At 36.0% G+C, this 17,841-nt stretch overlaps 2 protein-coding genes across 2 annotated transcripts in view; one reads left to right on the forward strand and one right to left on the reverse strand.

Annotated features, from left to right (window-relative positions):
- Positions 1-17,841, forward strand: part of CTNNA3 (catenin alpha 3) — a 1,315,594-nt gene that overhangs the window by 397,576 nt on the left and 900,177 nt on the right. The gene's annotated exons all lie outside the window — the stretch shown is intronic.
- The window catches only part of LRRTM3 (leucine rich repeat transmembrane neuronal 3), a 146,035-nt gene continuing 129,978 nt past the window's right edge, over positions 1,785-17,841 (reverse strand). The window contains exon 3 of the mRNA XM_059662560.1: positions 1,785-2,671. Within this exon, the coding sequence (XP_059518543.1) occupies positions 2,462-2,671 (210 nt within the window). The 3' untranslated portion in view covers positions 1,785-2,461. The remainder of the gene's footprint in view (positions 2,672-17,841) is intronic.

Genomic DNA, 17,841 nt, shown 5'->3' on the forward strand with positions numbered 1-17,841 from the left:
TAAAGATCCTTTAATTTCAAAACATAATATGAGAAATCTTAAAATTCTCAGTTTAGTTGGTTCTTACTGTAGTAAGTCCTCAGATGCACAGAGCTAGGGTTCCAAGGTGACTGCTTCTATTCAAGTTGTTCACTTTAGATGAACTTAAACTGTTGAAAGAAAGTGGTTTGCTTCAAAAAATAAATGGCATATATCTGTGAGGCTCCCTGGAACCTAAAATTTTTTAAAGTCATTTATCAATTTGAAAATGTCTGGAAATTAAATGATGCTTGGATATTTGCAAGCCCAACTTCTAATGAGGAAATTTACAAATGACATTTTGATTTACATTGTAAATAAAATTTGGCATTTGATTGTAGACACACAAATAATATATTTATAATTAACTCTATATAAATTTGCTAACTGTTCAAAGCAATTTCTGAATTTAGAAAATTAAGAATACTCTGCAAGGAAACGAAAAATTAGAAAAACTAAAGATCAAAATTTGACTTAAAATGACAAAAAAAATTTGAATAGCAAATAATTTATGCAAACTATGTTATAAAATATGTTAAGTAAATATGTTACAAGTACTGTAACATTAAGTTTAATTTAAATTAGTAAGAGAGTTTGCCTCTTTCAACATTTTGTTTTTTTCTTTCTGACTTTGTATATTTTTAACAAAAATTTGTTCTATATATTTTTTAAAGTTGGTTCTTCTGGAAGTTGCTCTTAAATGATAAAACTAGACTTTGATTTCTTTGGAAGAAATAAAAAAATTAAACGTTGGACATTGGTTTCACAAATTGTTGTCTTCATTGTTTTTGATTGTTTGACCTCCTGAAAGATTGACATATTTTCAACCTATGTTTGATGTCATAATTAGAAAATGACAACATAAGAAAGCACTTCTCCTAGTGCAACAACAATGGAAACTTATAGTTTTATATTTAAAAACACACAAAAGAATGTGTGACTACCACAGATAAAATAGAAGTATTTTCAAACAGTAACCTGTGTCAAGCAAATACCAGAAACAAGTTGATTATTTCAGCATCTAAAAGGTCAGGTATTCACAATTTGATTTGAATTAACTATGTAATACAATTTTATAATCAACATATGCTCTGGGGAGGTTTCAGGTTATTTTTCAGGGTAATCTGGAGGTGAATCTCATTATGATGGTAATATAAACAATTTAGAACATATTGGGATGCTTATAGTCTCCTTGCATTTAGATCAAGTTCTCCACCAAGGCTCAGATCTATATTGAATGAGCTGTAGATGTTTAGGCTCCTTCCCCCGGAGAGAACTGATGTGGCACACAAAGATTAAAAATTCCTGTATTTTCTTTGAAATGTTCCCAAAAATATAGCCTCACATTTCTAAATGAGAAGTTGTCTTAAAAACCAGCCACATTTCGCCGTGCCTGATGATTATTTTTAAGTAAACCACTTTGGTGTTAAATAGGAGAAAAATTGCTACTGTACATTTATCCACCTTGGCCTGAAAAAAAGACGCGTAACAAGTTTTTGTTTGGCACTGACAGCTGCACCTTTTTAATGTATCAAAGACTGTTGCTGTGGTTACGGCCTTTGTTTCCAGTGATGTTTTGTCCATGCTTCCCCTTCCACCCTTAACAATGGGTTACTCCAAAGAATGAAATAATGAGTCATTCATTCAGAAATATGTTGTTAAAATATCCCTCTTTATCATTACATTTCACTGCTTAGAAACTAGGCTGTAATTCAAGGCAACAGTTAAGTCTGTGAAGAAGAAGTGTTAAAAAAAATCTTTGATTTTTTTTTTCCATTTATAAGAAAAAACCTGGCTATGTAATTGAAGAACTTCTTAACAAGTCTCAACAATGAAACCCTTTTTGGTTAATGTATTATTTCTGGAACAAGTAGATAAAATTTCTACGCAGTAAGCATGATAAAAAATCGTGCATGTTCCTCGACAGCACAGAATTTTAGTCAAGGTGTTTCTGGGCACAAAAGCAGTAACAAAACAGTCCCTACAAAACGGAGTAACTCTGAATAACACAGGAAATAATTTCTTGTTAATTAAAATTTTAGAAACGGAAATGTGTAAAGTTTGTAAAGTAAACTGTAATTAAATTATGGTACTGTCCATACTACCAGTCATTTGTATAATTGAAATTTTACAATATGAAAAATACATTAGCTCTGTACAGTTTTTACAGATAGGTAGGATGAGTTTAGGAGGAAAAAGATTTTTTTTTTTCTTTCAGGGAAATACTCTGTTTAAGTAAAAAAAAATACTGCACAACTTAGCTAATTACAAAGTATAGACTTGAAACAATTAATGTCTTCTTTATTTCATGAATCAATCTTGGATTTTTGTTTAACAGGGGATTTTTTTTTGTTTCATTTTTAGAGTCCACACCGAACAAATCTTCCTCATTTTGTCCTTGAGGTTACAAAGTTTGGTGGCCGCCCTCGGCCATGTAGCGCAGTTAAGCCAGATGCTGTTTATGATCACTGATGCGGCCGGCTGCCGTGATTGTGCTCAGGTCCAGCTCAGTCTCTAGGTGTGTTTCCATCGTATCTTCCTGTGCCGTCGTTTCAAAGGACTTATGAGAGAGAAGTTCATGATGCACCCCACAGTAACTTATTGTGGGCTGGTCGTATGCCAGGAAGGTTGACACATTCATCGATAAAGGAATCTGGGGGAAAATGACACGAGAAAAGTCAGTTATAAAAAGATAGATCACTCTGGGGCAAGATCCGAGGACTGTGAAAGTGCTCACTTGACTGATCTCTATGGTGATGTGGCTCAGGTGTCCCCATGCCACCCCACTAATGTCCCTTGTTCTTATCATTGTCAACACAGTGTGGCAGTTTTAAAGTCTGGGATGAAGCTGTCCAATTCTTATCTAGCACCTCCAGACGAATAGTAACCTAAGTGTTTCTGAAAATGCTAAAATCTTCATTGGGAGAGTCAGAAAAGTGCTTTTCCTCACTGGGGTAAAATTGTGGCTTTAGTCAGAACTAAGAAAACTATTACTTGGTTATGTGTGGAAAGCCAACCCCCTTCCCTCCCTCATCCCCCAATCTCCATCCCCTGAGTTTCTGTTCCAGTTGGTCAGAGGCAGAACCTGGAATTTGCATTTTTACAAATTCCCATAGGATGCGGGTGCTGTTAATCCACAAGCACACTTGAAAACCACAGCAGAAGAGAATTGTCTATGCAAGTCATTCTGGCTCCTCTTACTCAATAACTTCGTTTTCTCTTATTTGTCTTTATTGTTGAAAGTATTACAGATGTCCCCTTTGTTCTCCCTATGATCCTCCTCTGTCCCGCACCCCCTCTGTTCTTCACTGCACTGTTATTGTCTGTGTCAGTAACTTCTTAAAAATTTATTTCACCATGAGAATTCTTTGAAACAGTAATGTCTGTGGTTTGGTCCATATATCTAAAATTTAGGTTTAGAGAACTCCCAGGAAGAATCTGTGACTCCTATGAAGCTCTAAAAAGCATGAAAGGATGATGCTAGTTTGAAGGAACCAGTGGTATACATCAGGAAGGGATCCCCTTGCCCACTGAAGTTTAGTGACAAATGCAAGATCTAAAGATAGCTGGAAAAGGGCCAGAGTGACCAGTGTGACAGAAGGAAACATACATGTTATAGACAAAGGGTAGTTTGAAATGTCAGATGTCAAAGTTTAGAGATTATTCTCATGTTTTTCAATAAGACAGAAACTTGTCCTAAAACGTAGGCAGATTTGCAATTGAAAGTGATTCTTAGATTACATCTTAGTATCTAGAAAATATGATGTATCAGTAAGTAGAATTTAACAGGTAACCATATTTGAATACATCATTATAGTAGATTTTTGTACTCAGCCTTGATCTCTGTTTAGTATCCTAATTACTAAATCATGATGTCTAATTGCCTTAAATAAAATCTTCTGCCGCTCTTGCTTTGTGAGTGGATGAAATGTATTTTCTGTTTAAGTACTTCAGACTATACTCCTTTCTGATTTCAGCTGAGATTAGAGCACAAAACTAAGTAAAATATAATGTATAGGTGTTATTCTTTTATTGATCATTTTCTCCATGTATTAGAAACCTCTTTGCCTCTTCTTATTCCATTCCTTCTCTTCTACTCATATTTATTTCTTCAATAAAAATTGGGTTAGCAAATATTCCTGTTTTCTCTTAAATAATAGTATTCACTTCTTTTGAGTTTGTTTATGTTTAATATGAACATTTTAATGTATCAGGTGTTCAGGGCTTAGTCCTTGGAGACAGAAATGTAATTCAGTTCATCAAATTAAATTCCTGAGTAACTTTATTTTTATGTGGATTTTAAAATTTGAAGCATGTAGTTATCTGATATGTGAATAAAAGACATTATACACTTTAAAAAATAATTAAGGTGATTGAAAGATCATAAAGAAAATAATAGGATGCTTCCAAAGCTGCTCATTTAACGTAAGAATTCCAGGTTTTACAGGTGAAATAGCTCATGTAACTACAATATGGTAATATGCAAAAGTAACTGTGTAGCATGAATAGATTTGAGTTACAGGAGAGAATGAAAATAGACCTGTTATTGGGTACATCAGTTTTATATTAGCCTCTGGGAAATCGATGCTCTGTAATGTGTTATGGGTCATATATCTCTAGGATTTTATATATTTGTTCTTATTTGCCATGAAAACTTATGGGTCATATATACTACATCATTCCTGGCTTACTTAGAAATAACTCTAATGTGAGTAATTTGTGATCCCTATAGTAAGGATTAGGACAAATAATAAACCATAATATGTTTATTCTATGTGTCTGTGTGTGCTTGCACACACAATTTACTGCTTGATTTAATACCTAGAGGCCACTGGTACCCAGAGTGCAAGTCCTAATTTGAACCATATCAGTTAAGCTGTTAGCTCTCATTATTTATTAAAATCTTCCACATACTTTCTTTAGAGAGTTTCCTTATTTTTGGATACGTCTTCTTTTAAAGCACCCTACCCTATGGTTATACTTTTTCAATGTCAAGTTGTGTTATTCTATTTCTAAAACTGGATAGCATTTATAATCAATGTGGATGTTTAACATGTATTTTCCCCCCTGCAATTGAAAGTGATTCTTAAGTTAGATTACATCTTAATATCAAGAAAATATGATGTATCAGTAAGTAGAACTCAACAGGTAACCATATCTGAATACATTATAGTAGATTTTCCCCAGGTTGACTTAAATGATTTTGAAAATCTAAGTTAGCACTGGATATATTCATATGTGTATTTATAGGAAATTCCGTACATATACACACAATACATAAATAAACACACATCTGTTCAATCTTGTAGCCAATTATGATTTTAAAATCATTTAAATCAGGTATGGAAAATGCAGATTTAGAGGATACATTAGTTCTAGTCAAGCGTTATATATTTGTTACTGTATGAGACATGCATGTAGGTAGACTATACCATATATAGTACGTATACTAGTCTATGCTGCCTGGGTGGTGTGGAGAGGCTATCCACTGGCATTAAACAAGCACCTCGAGGCTCAGCTACAATCCATGTACATCCCTTCTCGTCACCGAGTCAGTAAATAAAGCAGCCCCGTCCCCTTCACATAACCATCAAGTGACTGTGCTCTTTGTGTCCTTTCCCCTTCCCGGGCTGACCTTGGTGCACTCTATTCATTCTCTCTGTCTCCTTCTCCATTTGTACCTGCTTCATTTTCACGTGCTGAATCAGGAGCGTTACACAGCCACGCTCTCCCCTGTGGGTAGGGGATGTAACAGGGCAGTCGGAGTGTATGCTTACTGCTCCATTTTGGACAATAAATCACTTAGTTAACTTACGTGACGATGACCCCAATATGTTATTTCATACAATGGAAGTGAACGGCAGCCCTAGGTGCTGGACCAGCTAGGAAGTATGGTTCCAGGAAGGGCAGTAGGAGGTTCAAATCTAATAAGACTCTGCTCCCCAGACCTGGGGTTAGCAGGCTCTGTTTCAGTGTCCATAGAATCTTCTTGTCATGGCTTTCAGAGAGAGAACAGTTTCTTTCAGTGCATGTTGACATAATGAACTATTTATAATTACTTATGGTTCCCCTCACTCCTTTAGGTCATTGTTTTCCAGGTGAGGTAATTTTTCATAAGTTGTAGAGATCCAGGGATATGAAAACTTACTCCCCAGAAATCAATATCATCTAGAGTCTGAGCTAAGAAATCATTACATGCTATTCTAATAATGAGAGGTAGTAGCTGAGCCATTATTTAGGAAACTCCCCTTAGGAAAAATTTTGACTCTGCCAAACTGCTTACTATGTTGACATCTATGGTACTTCCCTAAGCAGTACTTTTCCAGTGTCTATCTCAACCCTGACGATATGTACCTTTTACATATAAAAAATTTACCAAGTCAGATGAATAAAATAACTCATTATTAATGGTCTTCTTCCTATTCATATGTCATTTTGAGAATGTTTTTTAGGTTTCCAATTTGTGATTAAGTAAAAATTCTCATTTTAAACTCTATATACTGCATAAATATCTATGTATATTTGTACAATATATGTGTTATATATGAACATACATATGTGCTACTCCTCTTCTAATTAGTTGGTTACAATCATTTTATTTTTTTATTGAATTTATTGGGGTGACATTGGTTCACAAAACCATACAGGTTTCAAGTGTACAACTCAACAAACAGTCATCTGCACACTGCATCATGTGCCCATCGCTCAAAGCAAAGTCTCATTATAAAAATAATTTAAATTAATTACTTAGAGAGTGAGGGGGAGGGAAGGAGAGAGATAAATCATCACTTTGTTGTTGTACTTATATATGCATTCACTGGTTGATTCTCACATGTGCCCTGACTGAGGATCAAACCCACAACCTTGTTGTATCAGGATGATGTTCTAACTGACTGAGCTACCCAGCTAGGGCTAAAGCAAAGTCTCTTTCCACCCCATTTATCACCTCTTTGCCCACTTCCACCTACTCTCAGCCCCCTTCTCTCTGGCTATCACCACAGTGTTGTCTGTGTTTATGTGATATATATATATATATATATATATATATATATATATATATAAAATTGGAGGCCTGGTGCATGAAATTTGTGCAGGGGGGGGGAGGGGGTGTGTCCCTCAGTCCAGCCTGCACTCTCCAGTCCAGGACTGCTGGCTCCCAACCATTCATCTGCCTTCCTGCATGCCTGATTGCCCCTAACCACTCCCCTGCCAGCCTGATTGCCCCTAACTGCCCTCCCTTGCCGGCCTGGTCATCCCTGACTGCCCTTCCCTGCCAGCCCAGTCACTTCTAACTGCCCTCCCCTGCAGGCCTGGTTGCCGCCAACTGTCCTCCCCTGCAGGCCATCTTGTGTCCACATGGGGGCAGCCATCTTGTGTTGGAGTGATGGTCAATTTGCATATTACTCTTTTATTAGATAGGATATATATCCTTTCACCTTCTTTCACCCAGCCCCACAACACCCCTCCCCTCTGACAGCTGTCAGTCTGTTCCACATATCCATGCCTCTGTTTCTATTTTATTTGTCAGTTTATTTGGTTCATGTATTCCACATAGAAGTGAGATCATGTGGTATTTGTCTTTCTCTGACTGGCTTATTTCACTCAGCATAATACTCTCCAGCTCCATCCAAGCTGTTGCACAAGGTAAGCTTTCCTTTTTATTTTACAGCTGCATAGTATTCCACTGCGTAAAAGTATCACAGCTTTTCTATCCACTCATCTACTCATGGGCACCTGGGCTCTTTCCAGACTTTGGCGATTGGGTTACAAGCCACTTGTACATCTCTTCTGTTGGATAGCAAGGATTATCATAAGTACAATGCTCTGAGGAAGAGAAAATGACAGTCTATTTTTGAGAGTAAATAATAAAAAGCTGTGTTGCTTTTTTTTCCTTTCTAGAATTGCCAAACAGGAATGCTTGCTTGTTAAGTGTTCTTTCTGAATAGAGTTTTTAGTAACTATAAATATTACTACTGATTGTTCTTGAGCAGCATGCTCATGTTGTTCCCATATATCACCAGGGAAATCCTCCATTTTATAGGCCAAATGTTATCTGGCAAGTATCCTACCTCTCTAGGTTGTGTAAGGATGATGCTGTAGGGTTTTGTAGCTATTGTTTTCAGTGATCTGCACATAGCGAGAGAAATGGGCCCAGTCTGTGTTGCTCAGTGGTTGAGCATTGACCAATGGACTAGGAGGTCACGGTTTGATTCCCTGTCAGTTGCGGGCTCGATCCCCAGTGCTGCGGGTGTGCAGGAGGCAGCAGATCGATGATTCTCTCACCATTGATGTTTCTATCACTCTATTCCTCTCTCTTCCTATTTGAAATCAATCTATAAAATAAAAGCATAATATGCTAATTAGACCGGATGTCCAAACGAAGCTGGGGCTGCGAGGGAAACCCGGGTCCCGGGTGCCAGAGGGAAGCTGGTGCTGGCAGCCAGGGGAAGGAAGGCCTACTCTTGCATAAATTTCGTGCATTGGGCCTCTAGTAAAAATATATTTTAAAACAAAAGAGAGAAACGGGCTTCATGAAGGAATTCATTTTTTGAGATATAGGCTTTATCACTATCAAGACATTTTTCTCTATTTTATTGTAATTCAGAGTCCTGTTATCTTTTGTTTTTATCTATTAAATTTAATGAATTTTCAGCTCAATTAAATTTATTCCTACCTATCTATAATAAAAGGGTAATATGCTAATTATACCGGACAGCCAAACGACCTTCCGGACGTCCTTCTGGATGACCTTTCAGACGAAGCCAGGGCTGTGAGGGCCAAGGCAAGCCGCTGTGGCTGTGAGGGCCAAGCCCCTTGCACGAATTTCATGCATTAGACCTCTAGTTAATATATAAAATAAGAAACAGGCATTACAATATTTTTCAAAGTAATAGAGGCATGCCTCAGATGTTGTGGGTTTGGTTCCAGACAACCATAGTGAAGCAAATATTGCGATAAAGGATTCACATGAATATTTTGGTTTCCCAATACATATAAAAGTTATGTTTACAGTATAATGTAGTTGAGAAAGCGTATAGTAACTTTATGCCAAAAAACGTGCAGACCTTAATTAAGAAATACATTTTTGCTAAAGAAATGCTGACCATCATCTGAGCTTTCAGTGAGAAAATGTTGCTGAAAGCCTTGCTCAATGCAAGGTTGCCACAAACCTTCAATTTATAAAAAATGGGATATCTGCGAAGTGCAGGAAATCAGAGCCCAACAAAATGAGGTATGCTGAACATTTCTGTAATTTGTCTCTAAATTTGTCTCAAACTCAGTTCATCATCTCTAGGTCCAATCCACTTCTGCTTCCGCATGGTCCCTGTTTTGTTATCAAGTTAAGTCAGTTTTGCTTGAAGTCGGACTGCTTCCTGTCCCTTGTTCCAAATGTCCTGTTATTGGCCAGTTACTGTATTGACATCAATTGCTGTGTGTCCTTTTCATGCACCTGTTTTATTCGTCTCTCTGGCCACTATCGTGGCTCCAAATATCACCTTGTTTGCCCTAGTGATGGCATGGCTGGTCTTCCTAATCCAGAGGGTTGCAAATAAAGCTTGACATTTGTAAGTTCATTTCTGGAGAAGATTATATTTAACTGAATGTAAACAACATGTAAAAATAGTGAATGCTTTTTTCCCTTTGTTGTGTCTGAAATATTATCCTGTCTTTGGAAAGAAGTGAGATTATATGTGTGTGTGTTTTCTGGAAAATTAGCTTTCTTAAATATATTATTTCATATGTATATATAGATATCTGTGAATGTTCATACATATATACATACGTATACATGTATATACAGACATATATACACCTGCTAATAACTTTATTCTTACCTATCTTGATGCCTATACTGTCTGTTTTAGTTACATAAGCTGAGTTTCCAGACTAGCTTTGGATTTTGCTGGGCTATATGCTATTTGATGCGTTTGGGGGATTGGTTAGCAACAATTGTTTCAGTCCTAGTAAACATGAGCTTTCTGTGCAGGCTGGTAGTTTTACTTATAGTCAAAATAGGAAGCTGGGTCTTTGGTATTATTTTTAAGTTTAATGTTTCCTATTGGCTAGATTCCCATCTTGAAAACTTTATTATTAATCACTGTTTTGGTTTCTAAGTATTAAGGCAGTTGATAAGATGTGTTATATGAGGAGAAATGGTGTAAGCAATTATCACACTGCAGCTTGATTCCTTGGCACAATGTCCAAGTCAGCTATCTTGGATCCTAATTTAATTTCTGCAGTGGTTCTCCGCCTAGCTATCTGACTCACTGTGGGCATTTGTTCCATCTCTTGGTCAATAGGCCTTGGATACATCTCTAACATCTTATTATCATCACTATCGTTCATTGAGCATTTACTGTATGCTAGCTACCATGCTATGTTTTTGGCTAAGGTCATTTAAAAATACCCAAAGTTGCTGTAAGGTAAATATACTTACCCCATTTTACCACTGAGAAAACTAAGACTTAGATAGTTTAAATAATTAGTCTAAAATCACTCACCTGATGAATTGCAGAAGTGGTGGCCTGACTTCTTAATCTCTACACTTTGCTGCCTATTTATCACTTTATCTCACACTGAGGTCCTGGAGCCCAGAGAAGTGAACACAATATAATGTGTCTGTTGCTATTTAAACACTGTTTATCAACATTTATATCTCATTTCCAATAGGATGAACACCATGATATCCTGTGCAACATCATATCTTTATGATACTGCTTTGCACATTAGGTCTTTAGGAAAGAAACATATAGTTTTTTGTTTGTTTGTTTGTTTTTGGAGTCATGATGTGGGTAGATGGTGACATCTCAAAATCAGGGCTCTCTGCTTCTCACTATGCTCATATAAGGAGAAGGGTCTAATCCCTGAACATTCTGGACAGGGACAGTAACCTTATATATACTCCATGATACAAATATGTGTAATTTTAGGAGTTTTAAAGATGCATTTTCTGTGTCGACTTGCAAAATATTTCTGCCAATTTCTAATTAAATGATGATAGCTTTGCTCTTTAAAAAATATATAAAAAATTAAAAAGCTCAATCACTTTAGTTTGTTTTATATTAAATGATACTCATTTTTTTTTCTGTATGCTCTCTCTCTCCCTTGAATTTTCAAGGCACTGCCTAGATACTACGTTATAAATGTATATTTTGAAGTTTGTCTTCTGTGGTCTTTATTTTTGCATATGTGTTATCTTATGTTAGATGATGGCCTTCTTACAGCACAAATCTGACTAATCACATTTCTCTATGCCTGACATTGTTTCACATTGTCCTTAAATGTCGTAAAGCACTAAATATGTGTTTTTTGAATAAATGACTATGTGAATAAATGAATAATAAAGAAAGGATGTTTAATATAGTCTGGGTAGAAATTAAAAACCTTCATCTCAGAAGGTTTTTGACTGGGCTTTAAGGGCTATATGACTGAGATAATCTGTTAAAGTCTAATGATTTCAAGACCAGGCCATTACAATTCTAGGCTAGAGGTACAGGGCTAAAATGAATTTTCAAAAATCCACACTAATGATCAGGCACATAACACTTCATTATAATGTTAGACATCCTTTATTTTATTTCAATTATTTAAAAATTTTAATTTAAATGTTTTAAATACTAATATATTTTATTATTTAAAGTAGGAGGTATAAATTTAAAATATATAACACTTCAAAATAATATTAAAAATAAAATAATTATTTTTCATTTGGTGAGTTTTTGCCTCTAAATTTCAGAATGCTATGTCTCTGCTTTGTCCTTTAATACCTTCCACACCTGCATTTTTCAAACTCTTGAGTGCTCCCTTGGAGCACGGCCTATGATCTCCAAGAGTTTGTGCACCTGCCAAATTAGCTCTCCCAGTAATGGACTCTGCCCTGATTCCTTCTGTGTTAACCTCTGTTTGATTTTTGTAGTGCCAGTGAAAAGCGATGTTTCTCTTTTACTGAGGCAAGGCAAAATGCCCCAAACTGTTTTAATTTACATGCAAATCCTTCTGCACAGCCCGATGCCTGCTAACTCCCACTGTTGCCAGGTAAAATGATGGGACCCAAATTGAACCTCTGGCTCAAAGGCCCCACTAATCTTGATGCTATGTTTTCAAATCCGTTTCTCCATACTGCTGTGCAATGAGATGCAGTTGCTAATCAGTGTGAAAACAACTCATTTTTCTTTTTCTTTTTCCTCAAAATTGTAGTTACAATATTCCACTCAGGGATCTTATAATCATGATGATGATGATGATGATATATATATATATAATCACTGTGTTCATGGATTCATAGAATCAACAAATCATCAAGATGTCCATACTACCCAAAGCAATCTATAGATTCAGTGCACTCCCCATTAAAATACCAACGGCATATTTCACAGATCTAGAACAAACTTTCAAAATTTCATCTGGAATAAAAAAAGACCCCAAATAGCTGCAGGAATCCTGAGAAAGAAGAACAAAGTAGGTGGGATCTCAATACCAGATATCAAGCTGTATTACAAGCCACTGTTCTCAAAACATCCTGGTACTGGCACAAGAACAGACTTATAAATCAATGGAATAGAATAGAGAACCCAAAAATCGACCCAAACCACTATGCTCAAATAATATTCAACAAAGGAGGCATGAACATACAATGGAGTCAAGACAGCCTCTTCAATAAATGGTGTTGGGAAAATTGGACAGATACATGTAGAAAAATGAAACTAGACCACCAACGTACACCATACACCAAAATAAAGTCAAAATGGATAAAGGACTTAAACATAAGATGGGAAACCATAAAAATACTAGAGGAATCCACAGGCAGCAAAATCTCAGACATATACCGAAGCAATTTCTTCACTGATACATCTCCTAGGGCAATGGAAACTAAAGAGAAAATAAACAAATGGGACTACATCAAAATAAAAAGCTTCTATACAGCAAAAGAAACCATCAACAAAACAACAAGAAAGCCCACTGCATGGGAGAACATATTTGCCAATGTTATCACTGATAAGGGCTTAATCTCCAACATTTATAGGGAACTCATACAACTAAACAAAAGGAAGATAAACAACCCAATCAAAAAATCGACCTAAATAGATGCTTTCGAAAGAAGTCAGAAGAAAGGCCAAGAGACATAAGAAAACAGGCTCAAAGTCACTAATCATCCAAGAGATGCAAATCAAAACGACAATGTGGTACCATCTCACACCTGTCAGAATGGTTATCATCAACAAATCAACAAACGACAAGTGCTGGCGAGGATGCGGAGAAAAAGGAGCCCTCGTGCATAGCTGGTGGGAATGCAGACTGGTACAACCACTGTGTAGAACAGTATGGAGTTTCCTCAAAAAACTAAAACTGGAACTCCCATTTGACCCAGTGATCCCATGTCTAGGAATATATCCCAAGAAACTAGAAACACCAATTAGAAAGGATATATGCACCACTATGTTCATAACAGCACAATTCACCATAGCTAAGATTTGGAAACAGCCTGAGTGCCCATCAGCAGATGAATGGATTAGAAAACTGTGGTACATCTACACAATGGAATACTATGCTGCGGTAAAAAAGAAGGAGCTCTTACCATTTACAACAGCATGGATGGATCCTGAGAGCATTATACTAAGCAAAATAAGCCAGTCAGAGAAAGATAAATATCACATGATCTCATTCATTTATGGAATATAATGAACAACATAAACTGATAAACAAAAACAGATCCAGAGACAGAGAAGCATCGATCAGAGCATCAAACCTCAGAGGGAAGGTAGGGGAGAGGTGGGGGTAAGGAGGAGAGATCAACCAAAATACTTATATGCAAGCATATAGACCTAACCAATGGACACAGACAACAGGGGGGTGAGGGCATGAATGGGGGGGGTAATATGGGGATAAGGACACATATGTAATAACTTAATAAAGAAATTTAATATATATATATACATATATATGTATATATATGTATATACATATACATATATATATACATATATATATATGTATATATATTGATATCAGAGGGGAAGGGAGAGGGAGAGAGAGATAGAAATAGAAACATCAGTGATGAGAGAGAATCACTGATTGGCTGCCTCCTGCATGCCCCACACTGGGGATCCAGCCTGCAACCTCTAGCACGTGCCCCTATAGGGTATTGAACTGTGACCACCTGGTTCATAGGTCTGTACTCAGCCACTGAGCCAAGCCGGCCAGGCCAACAGTTTATATTTTTAACCTAGGTTTCTATAAATCTGTGAGAATAAAAATCACCAATTGTATTAAACACTACAAGATAAACAACAAATAACAGTGTTTGGGACTGTTACAAAAGGAACAGAGCAAGAACTCTGTATCTATGACTAACAGGGCATGTTAGTCTCATACAGAGGCTCTAAGTGGGATTTGCCTGAACACTGGCATTTATGTTTATTTTTCTGTCATGATTTCCAAAATCCTACTTGCATTCCAACTGTCTTTTTCATCTCCCCAGCCTATTCTAGTTTTGGCATTCTTCATAATACAGGCGCTGCTTTTGAAATGCTGATCCTGAGAGCTTGTCCTGCCTTGGCAGGACTGATATTCCATCTTCCTTAGGGCTTCTCCTTCCTGTTTAGTAGCTAGAGGCCAGTACCCCAGAATCGCTGAATCCTAGTACTTGTCTTCCAGTCAAACAGGCTTTCAAATGATGTGATTATTTACAGGTTAGCATTTAGTTTCTCTCCAACTTTATTAAATTAATTCAGATTTTGGTTGAAATTGTGTCCAAACTAAATGAGGTAATATTCTGTGCTCATCTGCTAACTTACATAAACATCCTGTATTTGGAAATTTAGTTCAGATAACACTTCCTTTGTGAAAACCCACAGTTGGATTTGATTTTGCAGAGGTGAACTCCTTCTATGAATTTCTTCAGAATTTACACACACACACACACACACACACACACACACACACACACATCAATATATGCTGTTCCATCCATCCATCCATCCATCCATCCATCCATCCATCCATCCATCCATCTTCATATCCATCTGTCCATTGTTGCATACTCTTGGGATCCTACATGAACAAAACCAATTCCCTGGCTTCACAAACAAGCAGTTGTAGAACGCTATTTTTCCTAGGTGTGTGAAGTTATGGAGATTATTGCTTGTAGTGTTTTGTCTTCTCAGAGTTTTCTCCTTAACGATAATCTCTCTTTTTCCCCACAGTTATACCTAGCATTTAAAAATTGTCGTTTTCTGAGATTTATTTTCTATTACCTTGCTTTATAGAATGTAGTGTATTTAGTTTCTTAGTAATAATGAAGAAGCTAACTGGTTTTATCTTTGTTTAGTATTATGTGATCAACCACATACATATGCAGATAACTTTTTTCAACTATGGCTTTGATCAAACTAAATAAATATATATTATATAAAGAAAAAATGTGAGCTGTTACTTCTTAATAGTTCATATTTTCATTAACAATATAGATTTGAGTTCAAAGTAGATATCAAGTGCAGTTTTTAAAAAAATCAAAATGTTTTAGGCCATATTAGGACAGTAAAATCAAGCCTGAGGTTCATTAACAGTCTTCAATATTATCAGGATTTCCCATTGTTTTAGCTCCTTTTAACATGACTGCACAATCAGTGATATACAAGGTAGAAATATAAAATAATACAAGGTAGGTTTAGAAAGAGTTTTAATATATATAATTCAGGGAGGAAGGGAGAGGGAGAGAAAGACAGAAACATCAATGATGAGATATAATCATTGATTGACTGCCTCCTGCACGCCCCTTACTGGGGATCTAGCCCACAACCCAGGTTTGTGCCCTTGACTGTAATCAAACCTGGGACCCTTCAGTCCACAGGCCGATGCCCTATCCACTGAGCAAAACCAGCCAGGGCTAGTAAGAGTTTTTATTATTTTTTCCATAGGTTTTATAATTTGCACTGCTAACCAAAACCTGAATGACATGAGATGAGTGATAAAGAAAAGGATGACCCTTAATTTATAGACATATTCCAGATAGGTCTGTATAGGACATAGGCTTCTGTGAAATTTTTAATTTTATACCATTATAGATAGTAGTATCAATTCACCATTTTTATTGTTATTTTAGTATCTCTTATCAAAGTATCAGAATTTGAATGGAAGAACTGATCATGAATCTTGTAAAAATAAGTGATTGAGGAAATGTATGAATTAGGGAATCTAATTTAATATAGTCAAAAATGATTTTTTATTTTCTCATGGCTACTAATGAAGTTCTCACTTAAATGATCCTTAGAATAGAATTATAGATTAATTTTTATATTAATATATTTCTTAATATGTGATTCACTCTCTTCAGATTTGGTTTTAAAATCTATTAATGGGTTTCTGATATTATATGAGATAATATAAGCATATTCAATATTACATATAATTTATAATAATGTGATATGTAAGCATATGTACATATTTTATGTATATAACATTCATAGATACATATATATACAAACACACACATATATCTCCAAGCTTTGTGTGTTTGTATGCACACATTACCAAACACACACACAAACACACACACACACACACAGTAATGGTTAGATAAATTTTTTCCCAGTAGGAGCATTTGGTATTTTCTCCCTGTTATCCTTTCTCACTAGTAACTATTTGTGGAATTCTCACTCCAGGCACAGGATCCTGCCAAATATTTGAGGATAATTCAAGGAGCAATGAATATAAGGACAGATTGCCTACTATCTCTGAGCTTGTATAATCATTCAGAATATGTGAATAAAAAGTTAAAAAATCGTAGGTAAACTTGAGCTTAGTTGTGAGTATGGATACAAAGCGAGGATGCTGGCAGTGTGTGGTATTTTGTGCTTGTTTATAGGAAAACACTGGAGCCCTTGGTTTTACCTTCTCCCTGAGAAATGTCAAAACAAGGCAACTTTTCTTTGAATTGACATTAGCCTTGGAAAAAGATCATATTCCCAACTAAATTTACCATGTCTCTCTCTCATCCTAGTAGAAAACTGATTAGATTTTCTTGCCTTTTATCTTTCTTCTTCTCTGCATATGCTTTTTTATCTCCTTTAATTGCTTATATTTAATGAAATATTTGTAGCATTTGTAAGTAAATCAAACTCTTAAAAGTATGAAATAGGAACCACTCCAAATGCCTGTGGGGAGAACTAATGTGTTTTGAATGACATTTATTTTTAATAATTTCATAATTTTTTATTATGGGACATGGAATTGAGAGGCATATAAGTGACAGGGTAGGGGGGACACTACCCAGTTTATTAATAAATGTACTAGGTTTTGTTGTGTTGTAATCACTGTCTAGTATCTGAATAATGCAGGTTTTCTTCCCTTATTCTGAAGGGAAATTTAAAAATATAAATTAAGAACAGAAATATTCTAGAAAATAAGAGCATTTTACATATAACTCAACTGTAGTTAAAATTCCAAGGACATTGTTAAAACATTGTGTTGAGGTAGACAATGAAATAGGGCCATTCTGTTTTGGGGTTGAGGAGGATAGGAAAAAATTAGACTATACATTTTAGCACTGAGACAATATTTCCTAGATGGAGCCCAATGAAAGAACACTGAAAAATTTATTAGGTCTATTTGCTCACCATGATATGGATTCCTCGTTTGTCACAGTGTGTTCAGTGAAAAGACATCTGTGTGGCTTATTTTTGTGCCCATGGTGCTGGGGGAACGTTTTAGACCCTTTCTTTGTACTTGAGAGCATTAACGACGTGGTAAAGAAAGGAAGAACCTTTCTCTAATAAATTGTATCGCTCCTGAGGGTATTTAAAGGGATTCAAAGTTCAAGAAGTT

Source organism: Myotis daubentonii, chromosome 13 (genome assembly GCF_963259705.1).
Source record: "Myotis daubentonii chromosome 13, mMyoDau2.1, whole genome shotgun sequence".
Taxonomy (NCBI): domain Eukaryota; kingdom Metazoa; phylum Chordata; class Mammalia; order Chiroptera; family Vespertilionidae; genus Myotis; species Myotis daubentonii.